At 38.9% G+C, this 18587-nt stretch overlaps 1 protein-coding gene across 1 annotated transcript in view; it reads left to right on the top strand.

Annotated features, from left to right (window-relative positions):
- Positions 1-18587, top strand: part of LOC140245174 (prolow-density lipoprotein receptor-related protein 1-like) — a 212964-nt gene that overhangs the window by 154101 nt on the left and 40276 nt on the right. The window contains 19 exon segments of the mRNA XM_072324772.1: positions 482-715; positions 1436-1613; positions 2491-2695; positions 3169-3361; positions 3798-3923; positions 4660-4785; positions 5090-5206; positions 5775-5888; positions 6751-6915; positions 7730-7867; positions 8575-8700; positions 9656-9784; positions 10623-10742; positions 12158-12277; positions 12853-12981; positions 13415-13537; positions 14153-14358; positions 15203-15390; positions 16833-16882. Of these exon segments, the coding sequence (XP_072180873.1) occupies positions 482-715; positions 1436-1613; positions 2491-2695; positions 3169-3361; positions 3798-3923; positions 4660-4785; positions 5090-5206; positions 5775-5888; positions 6751-6915; positions 7730-7867; positions 8575-8700; positions 9656-9784; positions 10623-10742; positions 12158-12277; positions 12853-12981; positions 13415-13537; positions 14153-14358; positions 15203-15390; positions 16833-16882 (2787 nt within the window).

Here is an 18587-nt window from a genome sequence, read left to right as displayed (position 1 = left end):
GAACCCTCTGCATTCTCTTGTGTGGCTTTGCACTTGCCATGGTGATTCCTCCATTTGTCCACTTCCTGATGTTAATCCATTCTGTTTTCCTATGTCCTGGCCTGGCCTTCCCTTCTACATCTCCTTCTACTGTCGTCTGAACAAGGCTGTCTGATTGGCATTTCCAATGCACATACATAGACAGCTTCCTCTTCCTTAGTGGGGCAAACTTGGAATTTTACTTGAAAGCTGAACCAAGTGTTCGGTTACATGTAATGACTTTTAATCAGAATATTTAAAGATATATTTCATTTTCATAAAGCAGCTTGTTGTGACTCAAACTAAAAATCACTTCTACTGTGCTCTACTGTGTGACCAGTTGCCCTAGTGTTTGTGAATCTCATCTTGTGTCACTACACAATCATTCCTGCTAGCTTCTTACTGACGCCTCTCATGGTTTTCTATCTGACCGTCCACCCACTTCATCCCCCCTCCCTCACAGAGCATGAGGCGTATATGCTGTACTCGGAACGGAATGTGATCAAGAGCATCAATGTGTACAACGCCTCGGACAAGAACCAGCCGGTCCAGCCGCTGACCAACCCAGAATTCATCCGCAATGTGATCGGGCTGGCCGTGGACTATGACCACAGGCGCATCTTCTTCACAGATATCCAGCTGGGCAGCATCCAAGTCATCAACATCAACGGGACTGGTCTCAAAACCATCATTTCTGGTGAGGATTGCCATGGAAACGAAGTAGAAATGTTTTCAGTTTTCCTTATATGTTTGAATTCTGGAGTACAGCATATTTGTTGAATCAAGAACAAGACTGTAGGCACATTCGCACACAATCTTGTTTCAAATTGCGCTCTATTTGCATTCTGGTTTCACACATACATGTATGCAAGCAAGACTTAAGTTGTGGTCCAAATTGCACAGTTTCAGAGAGAATAGTTGCGACTCTAATCACATCAGTTGGATCGAAACCAAAGTGAGCCTGTGTGAGTCTTGGTGTTTTACCAGACTTTGACCTAATGATCCCTTGCACCTTACCCTGTGGGATATTAGAAAAGAAAATCCAGTTCATCTCATAAAATTATGTGATTTGATATTTTTCACCGAAGAAAATTAAGCACATTCAGCATTCACATATATTCAAAGTCTGTTGAGTTTTTAATGTGCAGTTGCTTGTCTTATATCTAGTATTGTATAAGCTGTAATATTCACGTGCAGATATTTTCCTGAGTGAGATTGTCGAGAACATTTTCGCAAGATGCTATTTTTGGGAATTGACATCGCACCTATTTGTAAGTGTACTATTACCCTAGTGCATGGCAACATTTTTGCGTGTTGTTGAATTTGCGGTCCAACAGTGCTACAAGAAATTCTCGAAAGTAACAGCTTATACAGTAGTTGAATTTTAAATTTCTTTTTGTGCTATCGTGTTTGGCAGGTATTGGGTCAGCAGAAGGCATTGCGTATGATCCAGTTTTCAACTGGATCTACTGGACAAGCTACACCAATTCATCCATCAGTCGTCTATCACTGGACAACCCATCCAGAGCAGAGGCTCTAGTCAGACTGACCGCTGCTGACCATCCAAGAGGCATTGTCCTTTACATGTGTCTGAAGTGAGCTTATTTTCATTTTATTTATATTAGAGAGCTTCAATTACAACACAATATAACTGGTGCTACTAAGATCTTTATGCATGCACTGTTGCAACGAAATAATACAAAAAGCTACTTGTTATTTTTTTTTCTTTTTCTTTGCATGCATTGTGTTCATGAACTCATGTTACCTCAGAAAAATAAATAACAGAATATGAAGTTATGATGTGTATGAACAAGTACACTTTGTAGTTGAGGTCATAAAACATACATTATTGAAATTCTCAGGCTGGATAGGAATTCAGTCCAGAGTAAATGCTATATTCAAGTGGTGCTGCACCATTGATTAAAAGTGCATGTATATTAACTATGTTGTAGGTTTGGTCTTGCACATGCATGACCAGAAGATACAATGTAACAAGAAAAGTCGAATTTGAGAGAACAATATTAATACATCTAACATTGATGCACGACTTTTACTTTTATGTTTGTCTCAATATATCGTTGAACAAATGCTCAAACAGTATGTGCACATACTTACCCCGGTGAAGACTAGTCCCAGTACACTCCGGCAGGTGTCTATGAGAAATGTGTGTTAGAGCAAAATCAGCTTCTCCTTGGGTTAACCCTCTACGTGCCACATTAATTACCAGGCCATTAGGTTTGTTTGTGCAATTTGAGCACATTTTAATCAGTGGCACAGAAAAGTTAAAGAGTATCCTGAAAGTTAAAAAATTATTTTGTAATACCCAATTATGACTCGAATAAGGAATACTAAAGTCATTCACATTTGTGTCTGTTGGCGCAAGACAAGCAGAATATGTAATCATGCCGCTGTAACTGACAGTTGTATATTCTGGATGAACATTTTTTTCTTCATGCTTTTATAACTTCTCAGTTATATGTTCTGGACAAACTGGAATGAAGCCAATCCACGTATTCAGAGGGCGACACACGGCGGCAGCAATGTGACTGATATCATAACAGATAGGATCCAGATGCCCAATGGCCTCGTCATCGACCACAAAGCTCGGAGGCTGTACTGGTCTGATGCCAAGCTGGACAAGATAGAACGCTGCGACTTCAATGGAAGCAACAGAGTGGTGAGTACCTGTCATCGGCTGTTTGTTTCCAAGATTATCTATCCAAATCTTTTCTCATTACCTTTTTATTATCTTTATTACTATTACCTGTTTATTATCTTGAGTTTATTACCTCCGCCAGTGAGGTTATGTTTTTGCCGGCATTTGTCTGCCTGTGTGCAAAATAACTCAAAAAGTTGTGCACGGTGAATAAGCACTGAATTGATCAGTGTTTTAGTAGTCGACATGACAAAAGAAATCATGATCCCCATCTCTGTGACCACTGTAGCATATCGAATGGGATTTTTTGCAGGATGTAGATGATCAGTTAGAGTTTCATACCCTGAAGTTGCATTTTGATTGATGTACTGCTTTTAAGGTTATCATTGCAGAAAGTCAAATTGTAATTTTTTGGTAGATATTATTGGTAGTTTACGTGCTGGCAATGTCAGTACACTGTTTTTACTAACACTTCCATTGGTACACGCACACAGGTTCTTCTGATAACAGATCCCGTCCATCCCTTTGGTTTGGCCGTCTTTGAGGACTATGTTTACTGGACAGACTGGGTCCGGCGTGCAGTCATCCGGGTGGACAAGTACACAGCAGGCGATGTCACCATACTCCGACACAACATCCCCCAGCAGCCCATGGGCATTGTTGTCATGGCAAAAGATGTCAACAATTGTAAGTGACAAACATACCGGCTCTCTGTCGGTCTTCCGATCTGATGCTTGTGCAAGAGTGTTATGTGATTTTTGGCTGCTGTAATACAAGGAAAAGATAGCATTGGTCCCACAGTCACAATGATGAGATCCCCTTTGTTATAAATTTCATGCTTTATGGTCAATGATTACATTATCCTGTCATTATTTTTAACAATATACAGCTTTGTATACATCATGTTAAAATGAGTCATGCAGAACTATGAAAATAAATCAAGTGAATGGACATATGTACACCTACCCTGTTTAAGGTATAGGAATTCCTTTTTTTTCTGTGAAATAATGTTGCTCTGAAAATCCCTCTAATATTATCAATACTGTGAAAAATGATTTGGATTGTGAAAATGTCTAATCTGTCAGCAAGGAATGTCACTGATTCTTTGTGTTTGTCCCCATAGGTACGGTTTATCCATGTTACTATGACAACGGAGGATGTGATGGCACATGCACAGTAAACGTGAGCGGCCATGTTATCTGCAATTGTTCTGAAAGGCAGCAGCTGATTGATGAAACAAGATGTGTCAGTAAGTCACTTTCTCCTATTCAGTGGCTTGCTAATTACTTCTACCCACAAAGTTTATTGATAGAAAATTCTTGTGTGCTGGATACAATGAATGAAATTAATCTTGAAAGTGGCTTTTGCCACCAAGTTTCTTTTTGTTTTGTCTTTTTTTTTTTTTCATTGTGGCTGTGTTCACAGTTTCCTATCTTTGTGTGTATAATGGGATGAGGGGAAGCCATCATCATGTTGAGTGATAAACCTGTCTGTGTTTAGGGTTAAGTTTGAATAGCATAAATCTATTGAAGCCAAGAAAATGGTAATGCTGCCGTTACTTAGTTTAATCAATTAAAACAGTAAATCACATGTTTTCACAAAATAGTGTTATTGGTTGCAACCTACATGAAGGTAAATAATGTGATCAATTTCAAGTCTTCTTTCTCAATACGAGACATACTTGTGTCTCCTTCTCTAGATTTCCTTTAAGTCATATTGCTCTCTTTTACTAAACCTATTGTGGTTGAGGTTGTTGTTGTAGAGTTTGTACAGTTGATCATGTGAGGGTGTTGGTTGTGTTATGTGCAGTACTGAGAACAGTCCAACGTTAGGCTTTGGTGAATAATGTTCTCTAGGTATATCAGACAGATTGTGTCTTTCATGAGTTGTTGTCATGAAATTCTAAAAAATTCACTGCTTTGATAAATTGTGAACATCCAGCATGCTCTGTGTAAGTCCATCATCTGTTCTCTTCTTCCCTTAAGCTACCGACACAAACTGCAACAGTGGTCAGTTTATTTGCCGGGATGGCTCCTGTGTGCTCTATGAGGAGAGCTGTGATGGGGAGTACCACTGTCGGGACGGATCGGATGAGAATTCTAACTACTGCAGTGAGTAGGCCAGTTGCATGCACGTGCAGGGCTTGATTACACTTATTAACATTTTAACATTGGTTGTTTCTGTCCCTAACTCACATTTTGGAACTATTAGCTTTTGAAGTTCTAAAGCTTTTTTTTTTTTTTGTCTGCAAATGATAGATAGTGGCTTTCATATGCTCCAAATACACACTTTTAATTTCATTGTGTGTTGTTGGAATAGGTGATACAGGGTTTACGTCTCACCACTGATGTTATGTAGGATAGTAGCAGTCGTGCATGGAGGTTTTTACGATGCTTGTCTCTTTTCTCCTGATAGATACAAGATTCTGTCGCGAGGGGTACACAAAATGCAACAATGGAAGATGTGTGTCGTCCAACCGACGCTGCAACGGCAAAGATGACTGTGGCGATGGCAGCGATGAAGAGAATTGCGGTAAGTAGAAATGTTTCCATGCCTTGGGACATGTGCTGCATATTCAGAACAAATACTTCATTAGCTCATTGTGTAATTGTAACAGTCAGCTTGAATCTCTAGCCCTTGTGTCCAGCACATAACTGAAGTCAATGTCAATTTATCGTGTGGTTACATTTTTGACAAGTGATGTGATGATTGTTGATTATTCTGATAAAGTTTTCAGACATTTCATCATCATCTATGTAAGTTTTTATCTTTATGTACAAACATTTGTTTGGAAAATCTTCAACAATGTTCAAATTATTCCTTGCCCCACTAAGAATCCCTAGAGACTTTAACATGCGGAATACTCGGTGTAGCTTTTGTCGTGTATCAGAATTTCATGTTACATAACACTTGTTGCTAAAGAATGGTTTCCTGAATGTGTTAACCTTCTTTGTGCCAGGGATTTCAGGCAGTGTACAAGGAAATGGAGATTTCTGTGCTACAAAGCGCACAGAGGCTTAAAAGTGACACAAAGATTGTTACATGTGCTTCAGGCTATTCTGTTTGACTGTTGCATTCCTCGTCTGTGTGATTTTTACAGGCTGCAATGAGAACCAATTCACCTGTGCCAATGGTGCATGCATTTCAGCTTCCAGTCACTGTGACAATCGGCTGGACTGCTCCGACGGCTCAGATGAACTCCTGACTAATTGTAGTGAGTTTACTAAATCTTCATTACTATCCTTTGTACATTACAGGATACTTGTCATGAAAATTCTAGAAAGAGGGAAAAATGATTTCTGTTTGTGCCATTTCAGATTTTGTAAATCAGGTGATCTTCATTTAAATGGGTTGAATGGTTTCAGGTGAGGCTTATTCACAAGCATGCTATATCAGAATGACCGATGTGGATATCATTCCACATCTAGAAACTCTTCTGTACTAAGCTAATATGTTACAGGGGCTATGGAACCATGAGGTTTAGGCCCCTTTTTTTTGGGGGGGGGAATCGGGGGGAAAAAAGAATTCAAGAAAAAAAATGAACAAAAAGAAAACTGACAAAAAAATCACAACACCCATGACTTTCTGAAGGTTTTGTATGTACATTCTTTTGAGCAGGAGGGGGACCCTCCCATCCACAGGACCCCCCCCCCCCAACAATGTTCCATGGTCCCTGTGCTATGACATAAAGCTGCTCTTGAATGTGTCCTCTGTGTTTGATTTGCTTCCATATTTTACAAGTGCATGTACATGATGACAATGAATGGGATACCAGGGAATATTGCACGAGTTAGGGCCAATATTGCATGAATCAAAAGATGAGAGCACTAGTACAGTAACAAGCCTTGGCGCAAGTGCTCGCGCAAGACATGAAACCGAATACATGTATTATTGCACGACCACAAATAAAGGTAGCGTGTGGGGAATTAGTGCAATTATTTTGGCCTCTACGTTTTGTGCAATATGCTTTCATGTTGCACAGTGAAAATCAAGCAGACGAGAATACGCGTTTTTAATGCACCACTAAAATGTCCTGTGCAGATGATAATGATGAAATTTGAATTCTGCCTGTGTAGCTCCAATTGACTGTAAGGAATGGAGCAAGGAGATCTTCTTTGTGTTGACCAACTCTTCCACGTTCATCAACTGTCCCAACACCACTGTGTGCATCCATCCGTCCTGGAGGTGTGACGGAGCCAACGACTGTGGGGATGGTACAGATGAGCTCAACTGTGATGAAGGTGAGACCACCAAAGGGGACACTGTTTTCTCCAGCTGTGATTTGGCAAAACGGTGTATTTCAAATTTTTGTCAATTTTAGGTTTTCAACTTTTTTGATGCATTTATGCGTGGCCTCTCGTCTGCCAAAATTTGGCCCTTCAACTTGATTTGGTTTTTCAATTATTTTAAGCCATTTGTAATTCTGGCTCAAAATGATGTTGCAAAACCACATATATCCATTATTGAGATACATGTTTTTGCCAAATTACATGTCTTACATCAAGGCTGTATTCCATTTGGCAAAACTATGTACATTGTTACTCTTGAAATGCTTTGACGTACTTGTTAGGTGGTTTTGTGTAAACCGCAGATGGAGCATGTTACTTCTTGAGACCAGTGATTTTGTCAAAGCATGGCTGTCTGACAGTAATACTTAGTACCACCTGCCTAAGCTTGGAGAAGATAAATGAATTTGGAATCAGGTTTTGATAGTATTATGAGATATTGTTATTTAGGACAAATGTGACGTCAAAACTGATCATGTGTGTGTCCTGTGTACTATCTAACTTTCTGTCTATGATTCTACAGGGAATATAATCCATGAATTTGAATTCAATGTTTATATGATAGTAATGCTCTAGCGATATGATATGGTCCTTCAAAAATGTTACAAAAGCCAAAGCCATGCCAAATCACTACCAGGTAATGGTTCTAAACTTATAGAATACTTATTGCAAAGCTGAACTCTTCATGGAAGGTATTAAAATTATCCCAAACTTTCTATACCTCACTCTGATGCTCTGCCATCTGATTCTCCGGTTACTATGGCGATAGATGAGGGAGGGACTACCAGTGCACCCTGCACTGAAGATCAGTTCCAGTGTCCCAACGGTCGATGTATCCAGCAGTCTTGGGTGTGTGATAAAGAGAATGATTGTGAGGATAACTCCGATGAGGAACAACCACAATGCTGTGAGTACTTGTCTTTATCAACACACAAAATAATCCTTAAAACCAAAGAACAAAAACCACAAGAAGAGACATAAATTCATCATTATGTGACATCTTACATTACATTTTGACATATGACAATGTTGATGTAATTTCAACTGGCAAGGTAACTTTGTATGATTGCAAGGGAGACTCTCTCTTTGTTAAGCTGCATACTGTAGACTTTATTTTGTCTTTGAAACTAAAGTCAGTGACATCTTGATTTACATGTTTAGGTTGATTTTCCGCGAAGCTTCTATCATGTACTTTTTACATTCATGTACATGATGGGAGTATCTAAAAGTTGTCAAATACAAGGTATTCATGTAGGTATTTCATTAAACTTGAAATGATTTTTCCATCATGTGCAAATTTTTTTTAGTTTATTCCTTCATTTCTTGTCCTATTCAAAATTGCCTTCCTACGTCTAATTATGCCCAATTTATGTGTCATAATGCCATACCTCCAAATCCAAGGGATGCTTGTATATGTGCCTGTATATATGTACGTATATTGTTTGTTTGTTTATTGTTCTTACATCTTCTGTCACAGTGATACTCTATTGTGACATGATACATATGTGCTCTTTTCCACAGCACTATGAGTATCTTTTTAGGTAGAATGAGCTCTTTATTAGAGTCTCTCTATCATTATTTTTACAATGTATTATTATTCATTGTTGCTTCCAGCTAAGACCTGTGCCCCCGGTGAGTATGCCTGTGCCAATGGTAACTGTATCCCTGAACCCTGGGTCTGTGACCGTGACAATGACTGCGGTGATAACAGTGACGAGAATGACACCCTCCATAATTGCTGTAAGTTGGATAATGTTTCTTTCTTTCTCACCTAAATGCAGATGTCTTTGGTTGACAACCAGAAGGGTGCTATCAAGTTCTATTAAGATATGAGCATAGATACAACCGAAACAATCAATTTTAATGAAATAAGAAAGTTTATGTATTGGATAATTAAAATTGGGTAGATTTATAAGCATTGTTCGAAATGTAGGGTGAAATAACGCCCTTGTGGTTTTGATTTGTAAATTTTTTCTGAAATTTAAAATAATATAGAATTGACACCATATTGTCGAGGTGATCAAGCTCTACAATATGATACCAATATCACGATACCCCCCAAAATTGCGATAATGCCCTTCTGGTTCTCTGCTGACGATATGTGTGTTGAATGATCAGTGTGAGGACAGACGTTCTGTAGAATCAGTAGTCAGACAGACCACTCACATCCACACAGTATTGATCAAACAAAATGTGTACTCTCTGTATTGCAACATTTCTACTTCAAAAAAAGTCATCCTTTTTTTTTTTTTTTTGGCCTCCCTGGTATTCTTGATTTCATATGACATAGAAACATATGTTAGTTTGAAATCTGATGTAGTGATCAAATTGTGTACAGTGTATGTACAGTGTAGAGACCTATGCCAAGAATCAATGTATTTCATTCAGTCTTCATACTATTTTAATCTCTTGGAGTGCACAAGCATTATTATATTGCAACTGATAGTTTGCCTGTGTTCATAAAATCCGTGTGCAAGAATAAGAAACCAAGGACATTTACTAGAGTTTAGAAACTGTAGCTCACATTTAATCTCTTAGTTTGTGGATGCTAAACTATCGTTTTGTAGGATATCATTGCAGTTATGGGGCAAATACAGCATATATCATGTTAGAAAAGCAGAGATTTTATGCAGAGAGCTTTGGGTCTGTAGTGGATTGATAGTAAAAATTCATTTTTGTTTTTCCTCTGTCACAGATAACAAGACATGTTCAGGTGGGATGTTCCGCTGCACTGCCCAGAGGAGGTGTATCTCACAGACGTGGGTTTGTGACGGAGACAACGACTGTGGAAACAATGAAGATGAGCACCCGTCCTTGGGATGCAGTAAGTTTAAGCATTACAGTTCATTCTCGTTTTAACAAACACGGTTATACATAAATTACGGTTTATACAATGAAGTGAAAATTAATGCCCCAAACATTATCCACTCTTTGTTTTCTTTATTGTCGATTTGTTATTTGTTTGTTTACGACAAAATTTCAATTTAACAAACGAAAACTACCGGTCCCGAGGACTTTGTTATAGTGGGAGTCGATAGTATCTGTTTTTTCACGCTCCTTTGTCATCCAGCATCTGCCTGTCTGGGAGGAGAAGATTTTTAACTACAGCTTGCTTCTCTCTCTGTCATCTTCATAAAACGCGTGTGATGTGAAATGATTTCCCAACCCACTGGATGTAAGTAGCAGGAGATGGGACAATGTTAAAGAGAGGAAGACACGGTGACCTGTCCATTATGGGAGTGTGATATACCAGGCTCCCAAAATGTAGTCAAGAGTGTCAGCATCCTCGGCTTAAATCCATGTTAGTTTGTCATAGACTGGCCAGAAAAATTGCTTTGATTATTTTGTTCATTGGTTGCTCCATGTCTGTGGAACTCTCTACCAATGCAGTAATGGAATTGTAATAACCTTGATACCTTCAAATCTAAACTGAAGACCTAGTTTTCTAGCAACTTTTTGAATGATGTTTGACATATTGTGGGAGCCACTAGTGCCTTTGAATGTTCCACAGATAAATGGCGCTTTATAAATGCTCATCATCATCATCATCATCATCATCATCATTATCATCGTCATATATGAATGTGTGTTTGTGCGCGTGTGTATGTGTACTGTATGTATTCTAAATCTATCTGTCTTTTTCCCTTTCCTCTAATGTGTAGATGTGACGAGGTGTAAGGATGAGGAGTTTGCCTGCGCCAACGGTCGCTGCATCCAGAAACAGTGGACGTGTGACCATGACGATGACTGTGGTGATGGATCAGATGAACCAGACACGTGTGGTGAGTAGAGAATAAACCAGTTCAGAGTTACCTCATGTGCGCATGGGTACAAACGACCTTTCTTTTCTCTCATCAGTTGGTTAGGCACTTCGTTCGTTTTCAAAATGACATACAAGTTGTAATACATAAACTTGCCTGACATAACATTCTATGGAATTCGTCAGTTATGTCTAAACAAAGGATGAACTTGCGTAGACCAGGTGACCAAAATGGTCTGTCAATTTACACTTGGGGAAGCATCCATTTCAGCATTTGGCATTGAATATCTTAACAATCTCTTTCTATTGATTCAATTCAATTCAATTCAATTTTTTTTTTTAATTCAATTCATTTTGAATCGTCCAATTAAAAACATTACTGGAAATTAAGACAGGATTTTTACATAGTTTATAAATGATGATGCTTTTAAAGATAATAAAAAGTTTTGGTACCTCAAAAGTTTCCCTGAATTTCCTTGTCTTGGTTTGTGTTTCAGGTTAAAGTACGTTGTCTGTGAGAATTACTCGCCCCAAAGTGCTCTCATGTCTTAGTAATCATGCAATAATGGTTTTGTACCAGAGCCGTCGTGGTACCGCGGCGAAAATTATAGTACAATGTATGTGTATTGTACGAAACCACTGACTACGCTGCGACCAGCACCGTGCAGCCCCATACGCATAGCTCACAAACATCTTATCCGTTCATGGATTTGAAATCTGTGTGCATGTATGTGATGTGTTCTCATGCACTGGCTGTAGTATTCAGTGTACGTAGTTCTCTCACGGTCCTCTCGACCGAGTCACATTCAGTCATCAATTCAAACAGAAAGGGACTATTGGCAGAACCAAACGTTGCCCTAAGCCTGTTTTCAATACTTCAACTTAATTGGTAAGTCTTCAAATTGAAGAAATTTTGGGATTTTAACTTGACATGTACCCGCAATACTAAATCTGTCATGATCCTGAATGCTACAATGCGAAGCCCGATTACGCTATGCGTATGGGGCTGCTGGTCGCTATGCGTATGGGGCTGCTGGTCGCAGTTAATTGCATGATTACTAAGACAAGAGAGCACTTTGGGGCGAGTAAGTCTCACAGTGTTAGTTATATGAAAGGTACTTTAACCTGAAACACAAACTAAGACAAGGAAATTGACGGAAACTTTTGAGGTACCAAAACTTTTTATTATCTTTAAAAAATGTAAAGAGCATGAAATAATGCATGATAAATAAGGAAGTGAACGAACGTAGAAAGTCAAATTGAAAGAAACAATCACATAAAATTATGACATAAAACAGACTCAATTGGCGTGATGTTACAGACTCCAGAAATCTTGGTATTGCCAAATACATATTTGCTGTCAGGTGGTTGTGCTGGCGTGCTGGCTTCCTTTTTATGTGCATGTATCTAACTTCCATTGGTCGAATTACTTTCCAGAATTTCCAACTTGTGGAAATGACAAACACCGATGTAACAATGGACGCTGCATTCCTCTTCAGTGGGTGTGTGACGGGGACAAGGATTGCCATGACGACTCGGACGAGATGGATTGTGAATGTAAGCTATTTCTAGTGTTTTAGTGGATTATATTTTGTGTGAGTACCCTTTAAGGTAAAGAATTGTAAGTTGTGATTGTCAGTGAGGCCCCTGATAAGGAGGTCACAAAGCAGATAAATGTCATTATACTATCAAGGTAACCCGCGAGACTTGTATCAATGTTGAATTTATGTTAAAATTCAGGTGACCATCAAACTCATTTCGGCCTTTATTGCTTAGTTTAATGAAGTCATATTAACTTCATGCACTCAACTACATGGTGTACCTGCAAGCATTCTTCCAAGCAAAGTTAAATCACATAAACTTCTGAATTATTCTTTTCAACCCTTCAAGACAAAGTTTTCTGCAGTTGTCACATATCTATATGATATTCTGACCAAAAATTTTACACCACAATTATGATATATCTTCACAATTCATTGTCATTTCAAGGTGCAGTGTACCCATTGTATCTCTTCGAGATATCACAGTTAGAGCTTTGCAGTCAGAGATTGACCTCTGAAATATCTGTGCAATATCATGATTATACAATGAATGATTAAAGCATTGTGTCTCTTTTGTTTTTGAATGTCCAGCTTCTCTGAAACCCAATAACTGCAGCAAGAACAACCTGTTCCAGTGTGCTAATGGGGCATGTGTGCCGTTCTCCGCAAAGTGCAACATCTCCAATGACTGTGGTGACGGTTCCGATGAAATGAATTGCGGTCAGTGTTTGCAGTGATTTGTTATTTTTCAAGCTGAAATTTTCTAGTGTGGCAGTTGTGCCTTCGAGAGTAAGATTTCAATTCACATGAATACATATTGGATGCAACTGCTTGAATGTTAGAGAGAAAAATTACTGGTAATTGCATGGTGCAAATATTTCATTGTGGATATTTTGGCAGTTGAGATGAAGGCCATAAAGTACATATGTTTTTGCTCAGTGTTAATCGTCTTCTTGGTATAAATCATTTACATTTTTGGTGATAAGTATACTTTACCAATCGATTGGGTCTTTTGTTTGGTTATTTTTCAGAAGAGTGATGACTGACTTTGGAGATCTCTCTTTGTTGAGAAATGATGTGGGGCTTCAAATTGTTCTTTTGAACAAGTGATTTTATAATCTTTTTTTATTTTTTCTTCCTTGTGTCAACACAGATTGTGAAGTTGACATGCCATGTTCCCAGGGATGTTTGAACCATAACAATGGTTTCTGGTGTTACTGCACCCCTGGATTCCGGCTGCTGAATGACCACATGACATGTGCCTTGGAGGCCAACCGTGAGTGCTTCATTATTCGGGTGTCCTCACCGTGTATATTTGCATACCAGGCACAGATGATTTGAACTGAAAATACAGACAGGGCTTTTAGAGAGCATCTTTTTGACTGCAATTATGAATTGTAGAATGTTGGCCATGAATTATGATTACAAACTTAATGAAATCTGACTGAATTTACGTGTAGTTGAGTGTGCTATTTCCATAAAGAATGATGTATGCACATACATGTAGAGTCAAATCTCAAATCCAACAGTATCTTTTTGCTCTTAGCAAAAGACGGTAACATTTGACCCCTATTGCTATTGCAGATTCCTTCATAATTTCATTGAATAGGATTCTGAGACAGAAATACTTTCACTGCAGTCATCGATGTGATTCACACTTGTACACCGAGAATGAGGGTGCTTTATTTAGGGTTTGTAGATAGAGCATTTTGCCATTGTTTGATGCTACTTACACAACATGACTTTTTCCTCAAGTGATGTTTTTTTTATATAGAAATATGTATTAGCACCAAAAAGGTCCTGGAATGAAGGATAGATTTTTTTGGCTAGTGTGAAATTTGTGGAATGGCTCAAATGACATCGGACATCTCCTGTTGTCGACTCCTTGCAGAGCCCAAGCCCCACCTGCTGTTCTCCAATCGCTACCAGCTGCAAATCGTCGGAGTGGACGGATCCAATTTTTCCCACGCCAACGTCAACGTGACGCACGCTGTAGCACTGGACTTTGACTGGAGAGAGCAGACCATCTACTGGTCTGATGTCACTCAGCAGAACAGCAAGATTAGCCGGGCCAACATCAAAGAGGGCACCACAGAGGTAGCATTAAATTCCATGTATCACCGTAGGCAGGCTGAGAAAAACATTGCACTCAGTTCTCCCTATCATATATAAATGTGAACATTTTGTCACTAACGGTTAGGTCCGTGGGCTGGCCATACGCTGTATGCAAATTAATGAGATGGTCTTATGCACCCATACTCGCCACACAGAGATCAAGGAGAGTCGCACTTTCATTGTTCACTTTTGCACTTCAGGTATTGCGAAGTTACTATGCAGTAGGCTCGGGTGGAGTGAGATGCAGTAATTGCTTCAAGTTTTCTGTTTTTGTCATGACTAAAACATCGTAACTTGACAATAGAAATGCATTGTCAGAGCTGCTGACTTGATATTTCTTTTCCCAACATGTAACAACTGCTGAGAAAATCCGCCAAACTATGGAAGTTTGCAACTAGGGATTGTGCTCAGTGTTTTCAATATATGATCGAATAGAGTTTATGCTGTGCAAGGTTGTCGACACATTGTTACAGAAATTAGATAGCTGTGCCACTGTTTTGAGTTTTTACAGTTATATGCGATGTAATTGAGCATGAGTACAGCATGCCACAGTCATGCCCGTATCTCTGAGTGGTCGTTAGTACTGATCATTAGTACGCGGTCAATGGTAAAATAACTTATGCCCGCTGTTGGGCAAAATTAAAGACTGGTCATGTGATATTGCTCTCAGCCAATCATTTGATCAGGATCCATATAGCCATTTTATAAAAATATATGACATGATAACTACAGACCTGCAGTTGTTAGGGACAATCAGGGTGGCAGTGGATTGAACATGTAAAAATTGTGTGCATTAAGTGCCATGTCTTGCCCTGTTTCTCCGTAGGTACTGCATGACCTTGGGGTACTCAACCCAGATGGCCTAGCAGTGGACTGGGTGGGACGAAACCTCTACTGGTGTGACAAGGGTCTGAATGTGATTGAGGTGTCCCGCCTGGACGGCAGGTATCGCAAGACTCTGCTCAAAGAGAACTTGGATGAGCCCAGAGCTATAGCTGTTGAACCGGGACGTGGGTAAGTCTTGAGTGAAGTGACAGTCAGCCCTGTAAAGGTCTTCTACTACAGTGATGATGGTGATGGTGATGATGATGATGATGGTGATGATGATGATGATGGTGATGATGGTGATGATGGTGATGGTGATGATGATGAAGATGATAATGATAGTGATAATAATGATAATAGTGGACACCAAATGTGCTACAATCCATCAAAAAGCTGCCTATGACACTTAACCCTAAAAAGACTGGGCTATTTTGGTAGCTCGAAAGACTGGGGGGGGGGCCTAAAGGGCCCCCCCTTCAGATCTCGGCCGTGGATCGCGCGATCGCCGCGAAAATTTGCACAATGGTAGTGTGCGATGTAATCTACAAGATCGTATATTTAAATTTTCCAAAATAGTCCTCTTTTATTTTATTTTGATTAATTATGCTAATTTATGCAAGAAATCAGACTTTTTGATCTAAATCAGTAAATAAAGCTCCAAAAGTGTTCATTTTTGGTCTAGATATTCTTTGTGGCATTCTTAGCAAATGCACTTGAAAAAAAATTCGGTATCAAAATTAATTTCTTATTTATTTTATTGTTTTATGAATTTCTTATGTATTTCTTTGTTTTTATGACATTTTGTTTTTGTTGTTTTTTTCAGCAAAATTTGTGGCAGACCCTTTTTGAAGCATAATACTACTAAAACAAATTGATTTTAGCCATTGAGAGTAAAAATAAGCATATTTATATGAACCATGTGATAAAACTCAATTTGTATTGACTTTGTACACAAAATCACATTTTTGAGCCATTTTCGGTCTCACGTGCATGTACAAAAAGTTATGTAACTTCAGAACCGTACCCCCGGGCGTCACAAATTTGGTGTCAAAATGTGCGGGAAACTCGAAAGAAAAAAGTCATAGAGCATCGCGGCGAGAGCATTGCGTGTTGCTGAGTAATCGCGCGAAATGTCGAGGGGGGGCCTTTTAGGCCCCCCCCCAGTCTTTTTAGGGTTAAAGGCTAACACAGAAGAAGAAATTGAAAAGAAAAGTATGTGAATTTGTTGATTCTCTATGAAATTGTCTTCAACAGCAACGAGTTAACAATATAAATGACTAAGAAAAATGTCATGCAAATATTTGTATGGAAATGACGGGTCAAGTGATGAACTCATGAATACTCATTTGTTACAAGAAAACAATGGTAGGGATCATTTTAAGATTGTTTTAATTAGTATTCAGGCCATGTGTTTTATACCGTCATCATACTTCTTATGAAAGAGTTTTTTATCTCTCTTTCGTCAGTTGGCAGTGAAAACATACCTCCAGATATGTGTGAAACATACGTATACAAAAGAACAGTTATTAAACAAATGAAATATATTAAAACAAGAGAATGGACGTACTCCAGATTTTATTGAGCAATCACTGTAGGCCTGCATTTGACATTGACTCCTTTCTTGTTCACAGTCTTTTGTTCTACACAGACTGGGGGTCGAGCCCTCACATTGGACGTGCAAGTAAGTTGAAATATCTTTCCTGTCTTTAAGGTGTTGATGATTTCAGTAAAGTAGTTCTGCTAGCAAACTCTGCACTATCTCATAAAAATAATTTAGTTAACTTTATTTTCTCCCTTAGTGAACATCCAATGATGCAGTGCTTTCAACATAGGATTGTTAACATATAGTTTATTATAGTTATGCACTGCTTCTCTGAGTAATGCAAGACAATGAAATCATCTTGAATTTGTTAGTAGGTTGATTGACTTGAAGTAACAGTAATTAAAAGAATAATGTGTAGTGGCATGCATTTATCTTTTACTATTTTTAGGAATAATGTGTTCAGTGATGCTGCTGAATGTGCTGACATTCCACCGGTATTGAGTATTTGAAAAATTGAACTTTGTGGAAAAGAGATGAACGTGACAATAGTCATGCCATGAATGGATGTAAAAGTTTTTGTGCAGTGGCTTGTTTATGCAAGTTATCTTTAATCTGCTGTAGAGCACAGTCATCTGTATGTGTGATCCATGTTGGTATATACATGTTACGAAACCTTCTTTTGTACTGTTAGTCTCTTTGCCTCGTTCAGCAGCAATATGTTTTCTCACTGTCTATCATCAATTTGAAGACAGAAGGACGCTAACTCTGTGGAGCTTGTGTCCTTCTTGTTCTCATGTGACCTTGTTTCTCTTGTGTGGTTCAGTTTTCTTGTGAATGTTACAGGTGTAATGCACTCACATGATTACAACTGCTGTAGGAGCAAATTGTGTCTGTAATAGCAGTGAGATGTAGGTATAGTTTACAAAGAACATGTCTGCATGCATGAAAGGAATGTCATCATAAAAGCATGGTAAAAGTGGAAATGTATGTGTTGCATGGAAAGTTATGCCCGTTATGGTTTAGTGGGGGTAGGAGGAGACACCCATGGGGGATGTTGGGATTAGGGAAGAGCCACCCATGGGGGATGTTGGGAACAGGGAGGAGCCCATGTAGAGATGAGAGTGAAGGGTGCTAGGTGGAGGAGGTGCAGTGGTGTAGAATGATGCAGCAGTAATAATGATAATGATATGTGTTTAGTAATATGTTATATCTGTAACATGCTTTAAAATGTTTTTAAGCACTGGGGGAGGATGAGAGGAAAGGAAAAATGAAATATGAGAGGTACATTATGTAACAAACATGTAAAAATTACAGATTACAATTAAATAAAGAATGATATGGCGTACATCAGCGTGTATCAGTAATAGGGCGGGTAAAGTAATGAGGTTTACTCCCAGTACATTGACTTTGGGGGCGGGTGACCAATTATAGAAAAAGGTGAGTTTTTGGAAGTGACTTCAATGATTCTGCTGATGGGGCATCTGGTATATGAATGGGGAGATCATTCCACAACTTGATTACAATAACTACAAATGAGCATTCTCTGTAGCATGCCTTGGTTGAAGCTTTTGAAGGTGGGCAGTAGCACGGGAACATAGACGTCAAAATGCAGAAGAAGTCGATTGATAGGATCGGAGAGAGATTATGTTCTGGAGGTATGATCTGGATGAGGGTTATTATTATCATTATTATTTATTTGGCTTTCAATCACAAATATCATATTACATTTTTTGAAATCAGAACATACACTGGAGTGGTAAGGGTGCACCAGGTTGGGCAGCCTGGGTCTGGTCCCGGGTTCTTGGTTGTGGATAGCTTCGTAGACAAGGAAGAGGAGATGGCA

The sequence above is a fragment of the Diadema setosum genome, chromosome 22 (genome assembly GCF_964275005.1).
Source record: "Diadema setosum chromosome 22, eeDiaSeto1, whole genome shotgun sequence".
NCBI classification, from domain to species: domain Eukaryota; kingdom Metazoa; phylum Echinodermata; class Echinoidea; order Diadematoida; family Diadematidae; genus Diadema; species Diadema setosum.
The sequence above is the reverse complement of the archived record's forward strand: the minus strand, read 5'-3'. Positions and strand labels throughout refer to the sequence as shown.